The sequence below is a fragment of the Coregonus lavaretus genome, assembly GCF_964263955.1.
Source record: "Coregonus lavaretus genome assembly, chromosome: 2".
Taxonomy (NCBI): domain Eukaryota; kingdom Metazoa; phylum Chordata; class Actinopteri; order Salmoniformes; family Salmonidae; genus Coregonus; species Coregonus lavaretus.
Window position 1 is genome coordinate 16,083,305 of NC_139989.1, and position 18,566 is coordinate 16,101,870.

General features: G+C 43.7%; 1 protein-coding gene across 1 annotated transcript in view; it reads right to left on the minus strand.

Annotated features, from left to right (window-relative positions):
* Window positions 1-2,117: 2,117 nt before the first annotated feature.
* LOC311149075 (protein disulfide-isomerase TMX3-like) overlaps window positions 2,118-18,566 on the minus strand; it is a gene marked incomplete at its 5' end in the record, with an annotated part of 55,058 nt that continues 38,609 nt past the window's right edge. The window contains 7 exons of the mRNA XM_084186183.1: window positions 2,118-4,795; window positions 6,936-7,004; window positions 8,240-8,369; window positions 13,721-13,777; window positions 16,840-16,893; window positions 17,110-17,167; window positions 17,879-17,977. Coding sequence (XP_084042309.1) covers window positions 4,544-4,795; window positions 6,936-7,004; window positions 8,240-8,369; window positions 13,721-13,777; window positions 16,840-16,893; window positions 17,110-17,167; window positions 17,879-17,977 — 719 coding nt within the window. The 3' untranslated portion in view covers window positions 2,118-4,543. The remainder of the gene's footprint in view (window positions 4,796-6,935; window positions 7,005-8,239; window positions 8,370-13,720; window positions 13,778-16,839; window positions 16,894-17,109; window positions 17,168-17,878; window positions 17,978-18,566) is intronic.

Here is an 18,566-nt window from a genome sequence, read left to right on the forward strand (position 1 = left end):
AGAGCATCCCAAACATGCTCAATGGGTGACATGTCTGGTGAGTAGGCCTCTAAAACGACGTTGGAGAAGGCTTATGGTAGAGAAATGAACAATCAATTCTCTAGCAACAGTTCTGGTGGACATTCCTGCAGTCAGCATGCCCATTGCACGCTCCCTCAAAACTTGAAACATCTGTGGCATTGTGTTGTGTGACAAAACTGCACATTTTAGAGTGGCCTTTTATAGTCCCCAGCACAAGGTGCACCTGTGTAATGATCATGCTGTTTAATCAGCTTCTTGATATGCCACACCTGTCAGGTGGATGGATTATCTTGGCAAAGGAGAAATGCTCACTAACAGGGATGTAAACACATTTGTGCACAACATTTTAGAGAAATTAGCTTTTTGTGCGTATGGTACATTTCTGGGATCTTTTATTTCAGCTCATGAAACATGGGACTGACACTTTGCATGTTACATTTATATTTTTGTTCAGTATACTTTGTATCCCTCATTTACTCAAGTGTTTCCATTATTTTGGCAGTTACCTGTACATGTAATGAGATCTGTCAGTCCTCAGTGTACAAGTGTGGGTTGGTTTCCATGGTGAACATTGATTAACCAACCCAGCTTATCTCTTTCTTCTCCCTTACTTTCTTTGAGTGATGACTGCTAAGCTTCAAGTGCCTTGAAAAATAAACCAGTACGTGTATGTCTCTATACACTGAGTCTACCAGACATTAGGACCCCCAAGTTTGCTGGATATCCTTTGGGTGATGGACCATTCTTGATACATACAGGAAACTGTTGAGCGTAAACAATCCATTAGCGTTGCAGTTCTTGACACAAACCGGTGTGCCTGGAACCTACTACCATACCCCGTTCAAAGGCACTTACATATTTTGTCTTGCCCATTCACCCTCTGAATGGCACACATACACAATCCGGCTCAATTGTCTCAAGGTTTTAAAATCCTTCTTTAACATGTCTCCTCCCCTTCAGCTACACTGATAGAAGTGGATTTAACACTGATTGAAGTGGATTTTCTTAATGTTTTGTATATTCAGTGTATATCAACCATTGTTATTAACTGGCAAATATTATGTCAATCTATTTTTCACTTTAAACATCATGCTGACCTCAAACTGTTAAATGTGTCTGTGAATTAGACTAAAAGTGATTGCTACAGAATGTATTGTACTATTATTTGTTTGCTATTTAAACATGCAGCATAAATCAAAAACTGAAGCCGAAATGTAATCATCCTTGTCCAGTGATTTAGATTGTTGGTTTTGTGAAAGTGAAAGCCTTTGGAGGGGTAGTTAGAGACAGCGAGCTCGCCTCCTTCATTTAACACACAATGAAACTCGTTCTCGCTATAGGGCAAGGTAATTGAGCGATGAATGACTTTTTGCATGAGCAACACACAATGACACTGATTCTGATGTAGTTATATATTTTCTCCCATTCTGGGGTAATTCATCCTTCTAATGACAACCCAAAGGAAAATGTACATATTCTTCTCCTTTAATCAGACCTGGAAAAACACTGCCCTCATCTATGGGAAAAATGCATTGTATTTGAGTTTCATATTTCCAAGATATTTTGCATGGGGGCTTTACATTTTTTCCTGTTGAAAGTATGACTTTGAAGGCCTATGAGGTGCTTTTTCATTATATGGAGTCACATCTTGGAGTTTGACTCTTGTACATAGTTGTTCCCTCGGGAAAGGAAATAAATTAGTTTTACATTGAAAGTAATGCAATCAGCCTCTGCCAGACGTAGATCTCCCAAAGTTGATTATATCAGCAATAATTTAGTAGATGTCTTTACCTAGAATTACATTATAGAAGCTTAGAGCAGGGAGAATAAGTGTGGAATGAGGATATAAAAAATATATAGGGAGATTAAATGAGAGGGAGATCGAGAGTATTACGTGTTGGACGGGCTCATTGTAATAGCTGGAATGGACTTATTAGAACGTTTTCAAACATATGGAAAGCGCGTTTGATTACGTTCCATTAATTCCATTCCAGCCATTACAATGAGCCCGTCCTCCTATAGCTCCTCCCACCAGCTTCCTCTGAAGAATACATAACAGCGTTTCAGTGAAGAACAAACAGGCGTCAAGTCAACAAGAAAAGAGGACCGTTTTTTTATTTTTATTTCAAACCAGTAATAAAGTGACAATCTCAATTCAAACCCAATGAGCAGAGTTTGGCAGAGAGAATGGTAGGCAACTACAATGACCAGAAGGCAAGGGCGTGTTGGTTTCCATAGTGCAGTTTCACAGTTGTCTTCTGAAAACCAAGAGTCGTGCTTGGGTTCGGGTGCCTAATTTAGTAAACTAAACACAAGCACAATAGACGGGTTAGCTGACATCACGAAAACGATGCGCGCGCTTCAATGGGGCAGAGGGTCGTGTGTTGTGATTCTGGATGGCCGTATAGCTAGCAACAATGACAAGGTGCTGCCATGTGGGGAATCGTAGGTGGCTTGTTTCAGCTAGTTTTATCTTGTTCTTGATACCATGTCTTGTTTTTTTTAGGTGTTTTGACTGAAGTCAGGTCTATGCTAATATGGCTCAAATTCACTAGCTAACTAACCAACACCTGTAACGATCTATTTGAGTTAAAAGAAGTGCTCATTGTGCAAATGTATTTATGTTTTCAGTAAACATTGGAGAGGAAGTATAGTACATGTTGTCATCAATCTAAACCAACAGTCCGTTTTGCCCTATTAGCTGCGCACGCGTCGGTGTCGTTGCTAAGCAACCAACACGTCTATGAAATCAGCTAAAGAAAAAAGTTGAACAGAAAAGTAACAATTGTTATGTAATAGTTGTACTGGGTAACTCTTAAGGAGAGGGCTGGAGATCACGTTTTTCATAATACTTACACCACATTGATGTAACATTTCACAAACATCCCATTAACATCAGTATGCAGGGTATCCATAAGACATACCATTGTAGCAGTTGATCTGGCATAGTTCATCAACCGTAGGTCATATCAAATACATTGTTTATGTCATGCAATGCTTATGTAGGCCTAAGAATATAAACGACAGTCTACCCCTTTAAACACCACATTACCATTTTATTGCAACAGGGAATGTACTGTTATTAAGTACTGTAAAAACTCCCAACATGTTTTTGTCAGTGCATTGAGTAAACTTACATTTAATTGTTTTGTAATCTCAGTGCATTTGGATGCAATCTGCTACATTTCCTTCCCAGAAACAGCCTACCAGAACTAGTGATGGACAACGGGTGGTGAAGCTCTTTCAGAGGAGCGCAAAGAGCCACCATTTTGGATCTGATCAGCCAATGTCTACAAGTATATTACCATTCCATGTCTGCATTCAAAATGGCAGCCTATTCCCTATATAGGCTGGTCAAATGTAGCACACTATATAGGGAATATGGTGCCATTTCGGATGCACAAACGCATATTGCGGTCATTAAGCCTGTCTCCCATTACACTAACCATTGGCCTTCTAAAATAGAGAAAAAACAACTTACTGTACAGTATGTCTATTTAAAACTACAGCAGGGTAAATAAGTCAGACATCCCTAGAAGCTTACATTATCCAGATGTGAGTTCTTGGACACAGTTTCTATTAAAGATCAGCTTTAATATTGCAGATAAGATTGTGGGTTCTGTCAATGTAATTGTTTGCATCATTTCCACTGTTGGAAATTAATAAGTGTCTGGAGCTACAACTGTGAGATTCCATTTGAAATGCATGAGTATTCATTTTATGGCAACTTTTCCTTCATGGGCACTTCCTCCGCAGTCGACTATGGGTGAGTTGCAACATTCAGTGGAGGGACTTTTAAAAAATCTAAAGCTTTGATTTGGGAATTCAAAATTCCAACAGAACAAAGTATATAATTCAATATCAAATATTTCAGTGCAATTGGGCACGGGAGAAATGGGTCACCTTTTTACCATATTACCAATGGGTGTAGTCCCGTGTAGCTCAGTTGGTAGAGCATGGCGTTTTCAACGGCAGGGTTGTAGGTTCGTTTCCCACGGGGGACCAGTATTTAAAAAAATACAAATAAATGTATGCACTCACTAACTGAAAGTCGCTCTGGATAAGAGCGTCTGCTAAATGTCTAAAATGTAAAATGGGTCACCTTTTCACCATATTACCAATGGGTCACCTTTTTAAACACAAATGCTACCTGATTCAAAGTATGGAATGACCCCTGGTTGGTTAAGGAACGATAATTAATTTTGCTAAAACTTGGCTTATTTCCTTCCTTTCTTCTCTGCAACACTTACTTATCAATGACTAATCTTCATAGTTCCATATCAAAAAGGCTAATTTAATAAAGGACATTATTTTTTTTGTGCATTGCCTAGCTGCTGACCTAACTGACTTATACATAAGATTCAAAAGCAATAAAAAACAGTCTGCGGAAAGATACCGGTAGGGTGGTGGGAGGGGAAAGGATGATAAAAAATAAAATAAAAAAAACATGGTTGATATGTGTCCGAGTTCCATGTCGCTGTATATCACTAGGCCTGTTCCTCCGCCTCCACTACCCTTGGCATTAATCTGCTTTCTTGTCGTCCGGGTTCTTCTCCTCCTGCTCCTCCTCGGGGCCCTCCAGCTCTCCGGTGGCCTGCCGAGGCTCGTCCTCCTCTTCGTCCTCCTCCTCGTCGTCCTCCCTCTTCATGAGCTCCATGTCCTCCTGGCCGTCGTCCGACTCGGCCGTGCAGATGCCGTAGCACATCAGGCTGATCACGCCCAGCGGCAGACCAAACAGGAAACAGCCCAGCACTGGGGAGCTGCGGAACACCGACTGAGAGGGAGGGGTGATCGGGGGAAATAGTTGAAGAGGAAGAGATTGAGAGATTGGCAGAGCGAGGGAGAGATTAAGATATTGAGAGATAGAGAGAGGAGGGGGGGGTTTGACAGTGGTGGACAGAAGGTGGGGTGGAACAGCAGAAAGAGTATAATAGATTTATGCCCTCTATAAGCCCAAAACATAAACACATTATTTTATAGTAGTACACCAAGCAACTCAGTCCTGACCACACATATTCAATGCCAAACATATAATTACCTAACATGCACTTTTTACGCTTGCCTTGCTCAGTTTTCCCTTCTAAACCAAGCTAAACAACCCTCACCTACGGACACACACACAACCCCAGGAACCTCAAATATGACTCTGTATATTTTACTCTCTTTCCTCTGCGTTCCCTTATAAACCAACCTAAATCAGCCTCACCTACGGGCACAGATGAGCTCAGGGTACTACTCCAGTGACGCACAATGTCTTCCACTAAAATATGGATGAGTGGCAGTGAATCATTGGCCCTTAATAGAGCGGGTTGCAGGGGAGACAATGTGCCGAGAGGCAAGACATTCGGTCAAAGGCTGCTGTCATCCAGGAAGGAAAGGAAGAGAAATCCTGCCGACAACGCCAGGGGAAGAAGAGGGATGGTAATTGCCAGGCGTGTGTAATCCTAAAGATGGGTCAGCATCATGAGTCATTGGGTCTAATGCGGATCGTTGCTTCCTTGCAGTGATGTGTGTGCGTGTGTGTGTGTGCACGTGTGCACTCCGAGGGCAAGGTGATGGCTGCTTGCTCATCTCGTTCACCGTGAGTGACCAAGGCTAGCAGGGGCACTACTGAAAAGAAACAACTAGTGCTTCACAATAAAAAATTATGACATTCAGGCTGAAAAATAATGACTTCCTTCTTCCCCTTTACAGATTTTAGTGAGGCATTCTTGAACTGCGAAACTTCAATACAAAATTTCAATAGTTTTTTTGGGCCTAAAATTACCTATCGATTTTCCTTTTCCCCCTCAGGTGACCATTTTCCATAAATGTATTTTTCCTACCAGATCAGCATTTTTCTGAATCTAATCAATCATTTTATTTTCCATTTGAGGGCACCTTTCTAAGGTTTATTCTTGGTTCGGGTACAGTCTACTTTCTGAATAGCATTACGCTACTACATCCCATTTACATTCATATCACACTGTCAGTCAAATAAACACTAGTCCTCCCTGTTACGAAACCAACTAGCTAACCTACTGACTTCACTACACCTGATTTGATGTGTGCATTTACGTGAGAAGTCAAAGTATGCGGACCGTGAGGTATGCATGTGCCCAGGAGACAGCAACCTTACTTGGGTCCAGGGATAGCTCAGTCTTGACTCCTTGGTTAGCCAGCTCAAACAAGTTATGGATGTTCAAAGTAGTGACAAAAAAATATAAATACAAAAAGGCATGCCCAAAAAATAAAGATTCAAACCAAAGGCCCACATGGCCCTCAAACTGCAGCAGCCTCACGGCTATGCAAGCTGCCACACTGACTGATTACCCACACCTGTGCACAATCAACACTTAACAAAACTTCCTGGCAGAGCACAACACCTGACCCAGTTGGTGCTGCCACCTGGGGATGGAGTGTGAAAGTGATAGTGTAGTGTCTAATTGTACTATGAGAACAGCTCCAACAGTTCCAAGAAAGATTTCTGAGTTCTTCTGACCTCCTCTGTATTCTTGCCTCATTCCCATCCCTCTCTTTCTGTCATCTTTTCTCTCTGTCACGGTCGCCACTTCCTTTTTCAATACACTACTCCTCTTCTATTGACGAGTCATCTCTTTGTTATACTGGTGACTATTAGGGGAATACTAGTGGGCCTTAGGACACATACTGTAGATAGCTACACAGGATATTGTACAGAGGGGTGTTTCCCTCCATATTATATTTGTTATTCAGAAAATAGCATGAAATATTATTCAAAATGAAAAACGGCAACCACATTATTTTTTTCTTAATTGTTTTGATGGATTCATCACGACAGCATACATTAAACCTATGCTGCACACATTGCCAACATCCTCCCACAATTATCTTGTTTTCCCATTTCCTATTCCCCCCTGCCATTTGCCTAATGCTGATTGTGCCCAGCCACTCACCATAATGGTGGACTTGGCGTCGAAGGCCACTCGTTTGACCCTCTGGAACATGCCGTCTCCTCCCTGGGCCTGAGGGGAAACACACAGACAGAGGATGTGGTGTTAGAGTGGAGCACTGGGGAGACTGGAATGTGTGTGTGTGTGTGTGTGTGTGTGTGTGAAAGAGTGAGTGTGAGAGAGAGACATCAGCCTGCCAGCGCTTCCTCAGAGTCTTAGGCAGGCAGCAGCACCAAGCATAGCAGTCATGAGGTGAGCTGGCTGGGCTGGCACGAGCCTGGGGAACAGAACAGGGTTCTCACTCTCCACTGCTGTTTACTTGGTGGGGTTTTGGTTTGTTTTGCCAGGCAAAAAATAACCCTGCTGAACGCTCTGGGAAAGAGAGGGACTTCCGTTGTGTTTGGATTACGGTTTCATTCATCTGTGTGACTTTATAATAAACAAGAGGGGGAAAGGATGTCACTTTTTCCAGATGCCATATAGTGGATTACATTATGTATATAAACCTCTCATTGCTGATGCTATGTATTGTCCATTGAGAGGTTTGAAGCCACCGGTCAGCCATATTGGCACTCCCCAGTAGGAGCAGTCCTCCATAGGAATTAATGGAATTCTACAGTATTTCAATTACATGTCTCAAGGACAAAATTACATGTATTTAAGTATTTGGTTGTTGTAGTGGGGATAGTTACATTAGTCATCTCAAAAAATTATACTTTAAGGAATTAAAATATATATTTTATTTTTTTATTTGTATGTTTAGCTCACATCTTATTTAAAAGTATGCATTAAGGTGTCTGTAATAGAATGAATGGGGGGAAAAATAAAATGTAGACATTAATAAATGCATTTCTTTAGCTTCCAAAATATTTATACAACGGTGGGGGAGTGCCAAGATGGAGGCATGGTGGCTTCAACACAGCGCCCCCCCATTTGTCATCTAGTGTGTATATAAATCATTGAGTGGAGTATATTATAATGCCAAATACTGACACTGGAATATATTATATGCCAAATACTGACACTGGGAATAAATATTTAGGAGCCAGAGTAATGGCAGATCGGCTATGCTGAAGAAAAACTATGCAACATAAATGTCAATCTCAATAAAGGATATTGCCAAAGAGTCCATCAAGTCTCATTGGACTTCCCTGGATACATAAAGAATAAACAAAGCCTGAACAGCTACACAAACAATTTGAGCTTTCTGTTGCGGTTAGAATGGTCAAATAAATAGGGGAAGGGAAAAGAAAACCAGCTGGAGCCAAAATGGCAGAGGGGAGTCAGAGGAGAGTGGAGTTGTGGACCTGAGCGGAGCCATCCAGAACACTGTTGATGAAGTGGACCAGCTGCTCCAGGGTCTCCACGGGCTCGCTGGGCAGGAAGTACTGCTCGTTAGACGTGTTGAGGATGATGATGGACGGCACCGACACCTCGCTGTGGGGGAAAGAGGAAGAGGAGATTATCACTCTAAAAAAGGTCACAGAGATATGGCAGATAACCAATTCAGAAGATAAACTATGCAGCAAAATGTCAATCTCAATAAAGGATGATTGCAATCATTCCACTGCAATCATTTTTGCAGTGGAAGGATTGGGGTACAGGCAGGTTGGAGAAATAGACTGGAGGGTTGGAGCAGGGAATGAACCCCGGTCTATGGTGGGGAGAGTAGTATATGCGTTTAAGCCAGGAGCATTAGCACAAGACCACAGACTCTGCAATGTACACTGCAATCTATGCTCACATGTCCCAATTCGACCCATATGTCTTCAGATTTGACCTCCAGCACCTATTTCGAGACACTGGAATATAAAAGTGTTCTATTTTTCTATACTGCAGAATATCCCTCTACCCATTTCATATAGGGCCAGGAGTTTTTCTGACCATGTGAGCTGACCAGAGAAAACTCAGGGCCCCACTTATAAAATCAAATGTTATTTATCACATGCGCCGAATACAACAGGTGTAGACCTTACCGTGAAATGCTTACTTACAAGCCCTTAACCAACAATGCAGTTTTAAGAAAATAGAGTTAAGAAAATAATTACTAAATAAACTAAAGTAAAAAATTACATTTCAAAAAGTAACACAATAAAATAACAATACCGAGTCAATGTGTGGGGGTACAGGTTAGTCGAGGTGGGGGGTGTCAATGGAAATAGTCCGGGTGGCCATTTGATTAATTGTTAAGCAGTCTTATGGCTTAGGGGTAGAAGCTGTTAAGGAGCCTTTTGGAACTAGACTTGGCGCTCCGGTACCGCTTGCCGTGCGGTAGCAGAGAGAACAGACTATGACTTGGGTGTGGAGTCTTTGACAATTTTTTGGGCCTTCCTCTGACACCGCCTAGTATATAGGTCCTGGATGGCAGGAAACTTGGCCCCAGTGATGTACTGGGCTGTACGCACTACCCTCTGTAGCACCTTAGGGTCGGATGCCGAGCAGTTGCCATACCAGGCGGTGATGCAACAGGTCATGATGCTCTCGATGGTGCAGCTGTAGAACTTTTTGAGGATCTGGTGACCCATGCCAAATCTTTTCAGTCTCCTGAGGGGGAAAAGGTGTTGTCGTGCCCTCTTCATTACTTTCTTGGTGTGTTTGGACCATGATAGTTTGTTGGTGATGTGGACACCAAGGAACTTCAAACTCTTGACCCGCTCCACTACAGCCCCGTCGATGTGAATGGGGGCGTGTTCGGCCCTCCTTTTCCTGTAGTCCATGATCATCTCCTTTGTCTTGCTCACGTTGAGGGAGAGGTTGTTGTCCTGGAACCACACTGCCAGGTCTCTGACCTCCTCCCTATAGGCTGTCTCATCGTTGTCGGTGATCAGGCCTACCACCGTTTTCTCGTCAGCAAACTTAATGATGGTGTTGGAGTCGTGCTTGGCCACGCAGTCGTGGGTGAACAGGGAGTACAGGAGGGGACTGAGCATGCACCCCTGAAGGGCCCCTGTGTTGAGGATCAGCGTAGCAGATGTGTTGTTGCCTACCCTTACCACCTGGGGGCAGCCCGTCAGGAAGTCCAGGATCCAGTTGCAGAAGGAAGTGTTTAGTCCCAGGGTCCTTAGCTTAGTGATGAGCTTTGTGGGCACTATGGTGTTGAACACATATCAACCATGATGCCAATTAAATAGTAGATTATAGTGTAAGATGCACAAGAAACAAAAATAACAAAGAAGCTTTATAGTCAAGATGAGATACACAGCTCTTTTCTTTCCGATGCGGCCCGACTTTTCCTGAGGGCACACTTTCAAAGGGTGGATTTGGTATGGATGAAAGGCAATGTGATGCAGAGTTTTTGGATAGTCATCTTGATCTTTATGCAAACAGTGTGCAACTCTGGCGGCATCATGGGGCCACAGTTAAAGGAACCTTTACAAATTAGAGCTGACAACTGAATCAGGGGGAGTCCAGCACTGGGTGGCCACACAGCTGAGGTGACATATACCCAGTCTCAGAGAGACACACACAGTGTAGCCCAGAACATCAGACAACTGCACAGCTCAACTGAGAGAAGAGACACATATACATACAATGTACACGTGCGTGTGTGTACACACACACACACACACACAACTACACAGCCCAGCTGAGATAAAGCATGTTGTGCATCACTGTGCCACTACACATCTCAGCAGTGAACACCCCAGCTGAGTTCAGGCACACAAGCTCCACACACACTAGCTTTGTAGACAGCCCTCCACTACACCACCATTAGGCTCCTACTCCAAACAGCCCAGCTGAGATCTGGAGCTGTGCAGCATACACACACACACACACACAACCCCCCCCCCCCCCTCCACAAACCTTACGTGAGTACTCCATCTGACATTCAGCCCAGAACCAACAGATGGCAGACATTTTGAATCAACATGGATTAGCCCATTCACCTTTCAAAGAGCAGACTGCTGGGGCTTTTCAGCAGCACTACCACTTTCACTCTGCCTGCGTTGCCCATGCATATTGCAGCTTGGCTCTCAGTCACAGCCACGGACATTACGGAGAGTGCGAGAGTCGCCCCGGCTCTGGCTCCTCCAGTTTCCACCCAAACATAATGCAATGAATGCATACCATATGCCCGGCTGTGATGTTGCAGTGGCGTTGCTACGGCGCTAATCCTATACTCAAACAGACGAGCAGAAACACTAAAACCAGCCTCAGACATTAAACTACATGGGACTAGGGAGTGTGCGTGCTTGCATGCGCGCACGTGTGTGTGTGTGTGCACGTGTATGTGTCTCTGTCTAAGCGCTATAGGCTGACCCTGCCAGATATGACTGGGTGCTGCCAGAGAGAGAGCCCAGTAATCTGTGTGATGAAGGAGGGGAGGATAAAAGGCCATCAGATTTATTTCCCTGGCCTTCCTAAAGGAGCGGGATTAGTGGCCATTGACAGGCCGGGATTTCATTCCTCAAAGGAGGCCAATTAATCCTGGGCAGACTCGGGCCGGTGCCGTCCAAAAAAGCACAGAGGACACACACACACACACACACACAAGCAAGCACATATACACACAAGCATGCAAACACAATTGTGTAATCACTACCCACCCTATATATCTTTGAATATGTATGTCTATTCTAATCCCCCATCACAGTGTCAGCTTTACACACACATTGTGTGTACTTCGATCACAGACATATTCACAGTAACACATTTGCTGTCATCACAAACACACTCTTTAAGCCCTTGGCGTGATTAAAAGAGCATGTTTACTGTAATCTCCCTCACACAAACAATAACATTCTGATGTATTTACTAACTACAGTATTTACCCCCCACACACTAGGGTTGTCATGATACTAACATCGCAATTCATCCTAAATACTGTGTTAAGGAAACAAAACATGAAGCCGACTTGATTTCTTGAGGAAAACAGTCCTAATGTTGAAAAAATATATATATATATTTTACATAAAGTCGGTTTTTCAAGGACCATCGAGTTTAGTCTTTGGTCACGCTCATATTAAATCATTTCAACATGATCATACACAGTGTACAAAACATTAGGAACACCTGCTCTTTCCATGACAGACTAACCAGCTGAATCCAGGCGAAAGCTATGATCCCTTATGTCACTTGTTAAATCCACTTCAAATCAGTGTAGATGAAGGGGAGGAGACAGGTTAAAGAAGGATTTTTAAGCCTTGAGACAATTGAGACATGGATTGTGTATTTGTGCCATTCAGAGAGTGAATGGGCAAGACACAATATTTAAGTGCCTTTGAACGGGGTTTGGTAGTAGGTGCCAGGCACACTGGTTTGTGTCAAGAACTGCAACGCTGCTGGGTTTTTGACACAGTTTTCTGTGTGTATCAAGAATGGTCCAGCACTCAAAGGACATCCCAAAGTACATGCCCTGACGAATTGAGGCTGTTCTGAGGGAAAAAGGGGGATGCAACTCAATATTAGGAAGGTGTTCTTAATGTTTGGTATACTCAGTGTATAATGTATGTATGCATGATTGCATGCATACATTACACACATAAACTAGAAACACAAACTAGAAACACACACACTAACTAGAAACACACACACACACACACACACACACTAACTGTGGTCCTCTGTAGCTCAGCTGGTAGAGCACAGCGCTTGTAACGCCAAGGTAGTGGGTTCGATCCCCGGGACCACCCATACACAAAAAATGTATGCACGCATGACTGTAAGTCGCTTTGGATAAAAGCGTCTGCTAAATGGCATATTATTATTATTTATTATTAAACACACACACACACACACACACACACACACACACGCACACTAGAAACATACACACTAACTAGAAACATACACACACACACACTAACTAGAAACACACACTGTCCTGTGCCCCTGCTGCCCCGCTGTGCTCCTGCTGGCCCTGCCAGGCTTGGTGGTCTGGGCTAATTAACAGTGTGGTGGTTTCAGAGCAGCAGCACAGGCCTCTCAGTGCATGACACCACACCACGCAGCAGCGAGCCCTGTCACGCAGCTCCATGCTGGGGCTTACTGCATCATTAGCACAGCCCTCCCTCCGACAGCCATTAAAGCACAGGCCCAATAAGACTCCAATCCACCAGCTTCATAGGACTCATATATTCTCCCCTTCTCCACGGCGGTATCAATACAAGGTCAACCTGGCAGGGAGCTAGCATTAGTGATGGGGAAAAGAAAATAAAAAATCGATAGTTTATTTTTTACAATATATTGTATCGTTTTGACAATATCCGTTTTCTTTTGCGCTAGTTGGATGTACCTGCACCAAAACTCCAGGGAGCCACTTTATTTTTAGCACTTTTATTTCCCTGACTGATCAAATCTCGTTTTCTCACGGCTCTCTCTTGTCCCTCTGCAGCAGACATATGAACATCGAAACGCACTAAAATCACAGTATTGAATCGCAATACATATAGAATCGTGAGAATCGCAATACATATCGTATCGGCACCTATGTATCGTGGTAATTCTGTCAATTCCCAGCCCACTAAAAGCAAATGACAGTCAGTCCCGGGTAATTGACGGATCCAAGAGAGTGCATTTTATTAGCGGAGGCCGACTTTAAATTGCGGTTTTATGGAGTCTGACAGTGTGAGGTTACTGCGGTAGCCTAGGAAACCCGGGGAGAGAGTAGGGGGAAGAGAGGAGGAGGCAGTAGAAGGGAGGCGGAAGAGAGGAAGGAGGTGGTAGAAGAAAGGAGGAGTTGAAGAGGCGGTAGAGGAGAGGTGAAAGAGGAGGAGAGAAGGAGGAGAGGAAGTACAGAAGAGGAGGTAAAGAAGCAGAGCGGTAGAGGAAAAGGAGGAGACACTCACCCCATAATGAGGCTGTTGATGTAGTCGTTTCCATCCATGTGGCCAAACTGGAAGTCTCTGGGGAGACAGAACAAGGTGAGACACAACATGCATACAAACAAGCTCATTTATGACAAACAACTCATCGTAAGACCAACAAAAGAAATAGAGACCAATTCATATAAGCATTGCGATCCTAACAAGAGTCATAACACAAGACCTAGTTTCCTATGAAGACTGAACCAAGGACTCCCTTCTCTCTCCAACGGCACACAATAGCAAAACAACACTTCCATCTTCTTCTCAAAAAAGTATTGGATGATTCATCTAAATGGTAAGGCAGATCAAGAAGGCATTCCATTTGTATCTCATTGTACTGTTCTGTGTTGGAGCCTGTGTGGTGCATTGTGGGAAGAAAGCAAGCGACAGGGAAGGAAGGGGACTGCCGCAGCAGCCGAAGCCGTGGGAACTGGGAAGAACCCAGTCGTTTGCACTGAGAGACGGATTATGGCCGCCTCAACATATATATTTCATTCATATTGAATCATGATCCCATCTGGAACGTCTGTCCCCTGGGTGCCAAACAATACAGCCGGTGCCAATATCAATGACATGATTATGAAGACACTGAACTATTATTAAACCCAATCTAATCTGGTTAGGCTGAAGCTCACTCAGATAATATTGGGCTAAAGACTGAGTACTTGAAGGAAGTGAGGCTTGTTGAATTCTTATTCTAAGATAGTGAGTCATTACTCTTACCCAAGAGGAAGCTGGTTTATGGACTTTATGTATGAATTCAGTGTGTGTGTGTGTGTGTGTGTGTGTGTGTACATATATGTGTCTGTGTGTGCGTGTACATGTGAGAGACTGGAAGAACATATTATACACATTTTATGTGGTGAGCGTGTCTATATATGTCAGTTCATCATAGCAATCACCATAGCTCTCCCCGCTCAACCGCATAAATATTGCTGTCTCACTCCTGTTCCCCCTGTCTTCACCTCCCTCCACCTCCCTCCCACTCTCTTTTCAACTCCCTGCGGTGCAACAGACCCACACGTTAACTCACAATCACTCACATACACATAACCCCAAACCATAGCCCACACACACACACACACACCACACACACACACACACACACACACACCACACACACACACACACACACACACACACACACACACACACACACACACACACCTATCCTGCACCCAAACACACACACAGAGAGACTAACACACACCACAAACACAGACACGTCTCCTTGGGTAGTCTCCTCTCAGAGATTGCATTTATCGCTCTGTCACACTGTTGCGGATGGAGGGCGAGCTGAATGCCACAGTATTCATTACCGCCCTCACACACCACCTCACTCATTCAAATGACATCTATCTGCATCAGTCGCCTGCCCTCCATGTCTGCCTCAGTCTCCGTGTCTGCCTCAGTGTCCGTGTCTGCCTCAGTGTCCGTGTCTGCCTCAGTGTCCGTGTCTGCCTCAGTGTCCGTGTCTGCCTCAGTGTCCGTGTCTGCCTCAGTGTCCGTGTCTGCCTCAGTGTCCGTGTCTGCCTCAGTGTCCGTGTCTGCCTCAGTGTCCGTGTCTGCCTCAGTGTCCGTGTCTGCCTCAGTGTCCGTGTCTGCCTCAGTGTCCGTGTCTGCCTCAGTGTCCGTGTCTGCCTCAGTGTCCGTGTCTGCCTCAGTGTCCGTGTCTGCCTCAGTGTCCGTGTCTGCCTCAGTCTCCGTGTCTGCCTCAGTCTCCGTGTCTGCCTCAGTCTCCGTGTCTGCCTCAGTCTCCGTGTCTGCCTCAGTCTCCGTGTCTGCCTCTGCCCACCACAGGGGGCACTAACGAAGGGGGTATTTTTTAATTTTTTATTAGGATCCCCATTAGCTGTTGCAAAAGCAGCAGCTACTCTTCCTGGGGTCCACACAAAATATGAAACATGACATAATACAGAACATTAATAGACACGAACAGCTCATGTAGCCTACATATCAATACATACACACAAACTATCTAGGTCAAATAGGGGAGAGGCGTTGTGCCGTGAGGTGTTGCTTTATCTGTTTTTTTAAACCAGGTTTGCTGTTTGTGTGACTTAATTACAACGAGCCATCTAGCATTTAGGTTGTGTCAAAAAACTGGGCTATAATCTGACTGTGAATCAGGAGAGTGTGATGACTTCAAAAACAAGGCGCGATAGCGTGGCAGATAGTCTAACTGATGATAGGGATCTGTGAAATTCAATCAGCTCTAATGTGGCTGCCTGGAAAGGAGAATAAACACCTTGATCATAGAAATTTTAGATAATACCTCTTCATTTAGCAAGAGGGCCAGCGCCAGTGAATTAAGAGAAAGAGTAATATGGAGTGTGTGCCTAATGTGGTGAGATTATGTACATTGAGACTAATATGTATGACTATGTATGGGACTCGGGTCTGTACTGAAGTGAATGCATTTGATGTGTGTGTTCTTACCCATCAGCCTTATGAAATCCCATTTCGAGTTTGTCGAGAGGTAGATCACTTCTTAATTAAAGCAAAATGGATCCATTACACGCACCATTCTGTAATGTAGTGTTCCGTTCACACCGGTGATAGTTTAATAAGGTATTCTTACAGGAGAACAAAGTCTCGTGAGGTAATAAGTTCCTCTAACTGTGCAGCGACTGACAGCTCCAAGGGAGCGCCTATTTTTGGTAAGCCTGACATTTTGCATAATTACCTCCCCACTGATACTGAATGAAACCAGACATGTCCTCAAAGAAGTACAGCTGGTTAGGCTGTCTCCCCACAGCGATCCCTTGTAATAAGTGTGTATGTGTGTACACACTTGTTCTTCTATCCTTGTGGGGACCTGAAATCCCCAAATGTTCCCACAAGGATATTAAACAAGGACCATGAGGACAAAGGCTATTTTAAGCTTAGGCGTTAGGTTTAGGATTAGGTTTAGGGTTAGAATTAGGGGTTAGAATTAGTTTAGGATTAGAGTTAGGGGTTAAGGTTAGATTTAGGGGTTAGAGAATATAGGATTTTGAATGGAAATACATTTTAGGTCGGCCACGAGGACAGAAAAACAATAGTTTAGTGTGTGTAGTTATGAATATTTCAATGGTTCATCTTCATCCAAACACTCTTACCTGTTAAAATGCTCTCTGTGTTCCTTTGCCACTCTCTGAATCAGAGTCTTTAATCTAACAGACAAATCAAAAAGGTACCACATCAGTTCACATCGTGACACTCTTCCCACATGCATCAATTTGTGGGCAATCCAAACAATAAATGCAGTGCTTATCTTTAGTTGAAAAAGCTGCCCGTTTTTAAATGCCACCGCAGCGGTTTCCATGGAAGCGTGCGTTTGTAATTTGTCTAGGAGCGCTAGGCTTTAATTTCACAATGTTCTTTTGTACCTGCCGCTCTCCTCTGTCGGGTCCTTCTCGTCGATGACTGCAATCGCCACCAATTTGCCTGTAGAGGGAGAGAGGGATTACAAGTCACACTCACAAACAGACGGAAGAAGAGATGGCGGGAGGACATTAGCCTGAAGATAAAAGGCGTTGGGGGAGATATATCGCATCGCTACAGAAGCAGCTAAAAGAAAGAAAGGACCAACCAAGGCATCTATTAATTTGTCATTCTGCATTTGGTGACTTCTTGGTGGTTCTAAAACAAGTGGGTGGAGGCTATTTTGGTGCAGTAGAAGGGGAACAAGCCCATAAGAACAAGACAAATGGACTCACAAAACATAAAACAACTGCTATACAACTTAAGATGGGTGTACATGTACTATTCAGTGTTTAGCCTTGTGGACTGATGCAGGAAGGAAGCGCTTGGTTGGAAATGATAAGAACTACTCTGCCCTCTGCTGGCATGTCATGAAGCATTACATGTCAAAGCCTTGGTTGAGGTTATTATGTACAATGTAATGAAAGGATGCAATACGGGGGGGTGGCCCAATACCAAATCGACCCCTTGACTCTGTGCACTTGTTGAGATCTGAGAGGCTTTGATTGGTGTGAGCAATAGGGTAAAACGTTCACCTAGAGGGCAAGTTGGAGCTATTACCAAATTGGTTACACCTGTCAAATCTACCCAGATAGCCACAATTGCACATTATTATGGAAAAGGGCTACACTGTACTTGTCAGTATGTTGGTGGAGTACAGAATGTATACAGTACCTGTCTCTCCCAGTTCATACAGGGTGAAGCCATCGATCTGCAGGTAGCTCTGAAATCGCTCTTTGTTAACCCAGGAAGACAAGCCACCGTCCACGTACTCTGCAATTACAGAGAATAACAAGACAACAGAGAAATGTCAAGCATTGATGATCAATTGAGAAAACAACAGTTTACAGAGAATGGTTCAATTGAGTATTGACGCGTGGTTGGGAAGTAGAAGGTCAGACTAATTACTTACTTATTATACCTGTTGATATTCACTATGTGAGGAAGACAAGCGCGCTCGCACGCACGCAGTCTCTCTCACTCTCACACACACACACACACACACATCCAGACACATACACTACAAAGAGGGCCACACACAGTGGGGATATGGCTGGACCATCGACACCACCTTTTCTCAAGCTAGTCCTGTACTGAACTGCATCTTCATACAGCTGTGGAAGACCATCTCTCATGAACCTGAATTATCATTATATATTATATTTTTTGGACAGATTTCGTATGAAAAGCGCTATATAAAATAAATATATTATGATGTAAGGATGTGCTATTGGACCAGTGTTCTGCCAGATGTTTGTCTATGGGTGAAGTAGTCAGGTAGGATATATTTCAGAGCTGAATGAGAGACTTTGAAAGAGATTGCCCACATAAAATACTACAGTTTACTATAGAATACTATATA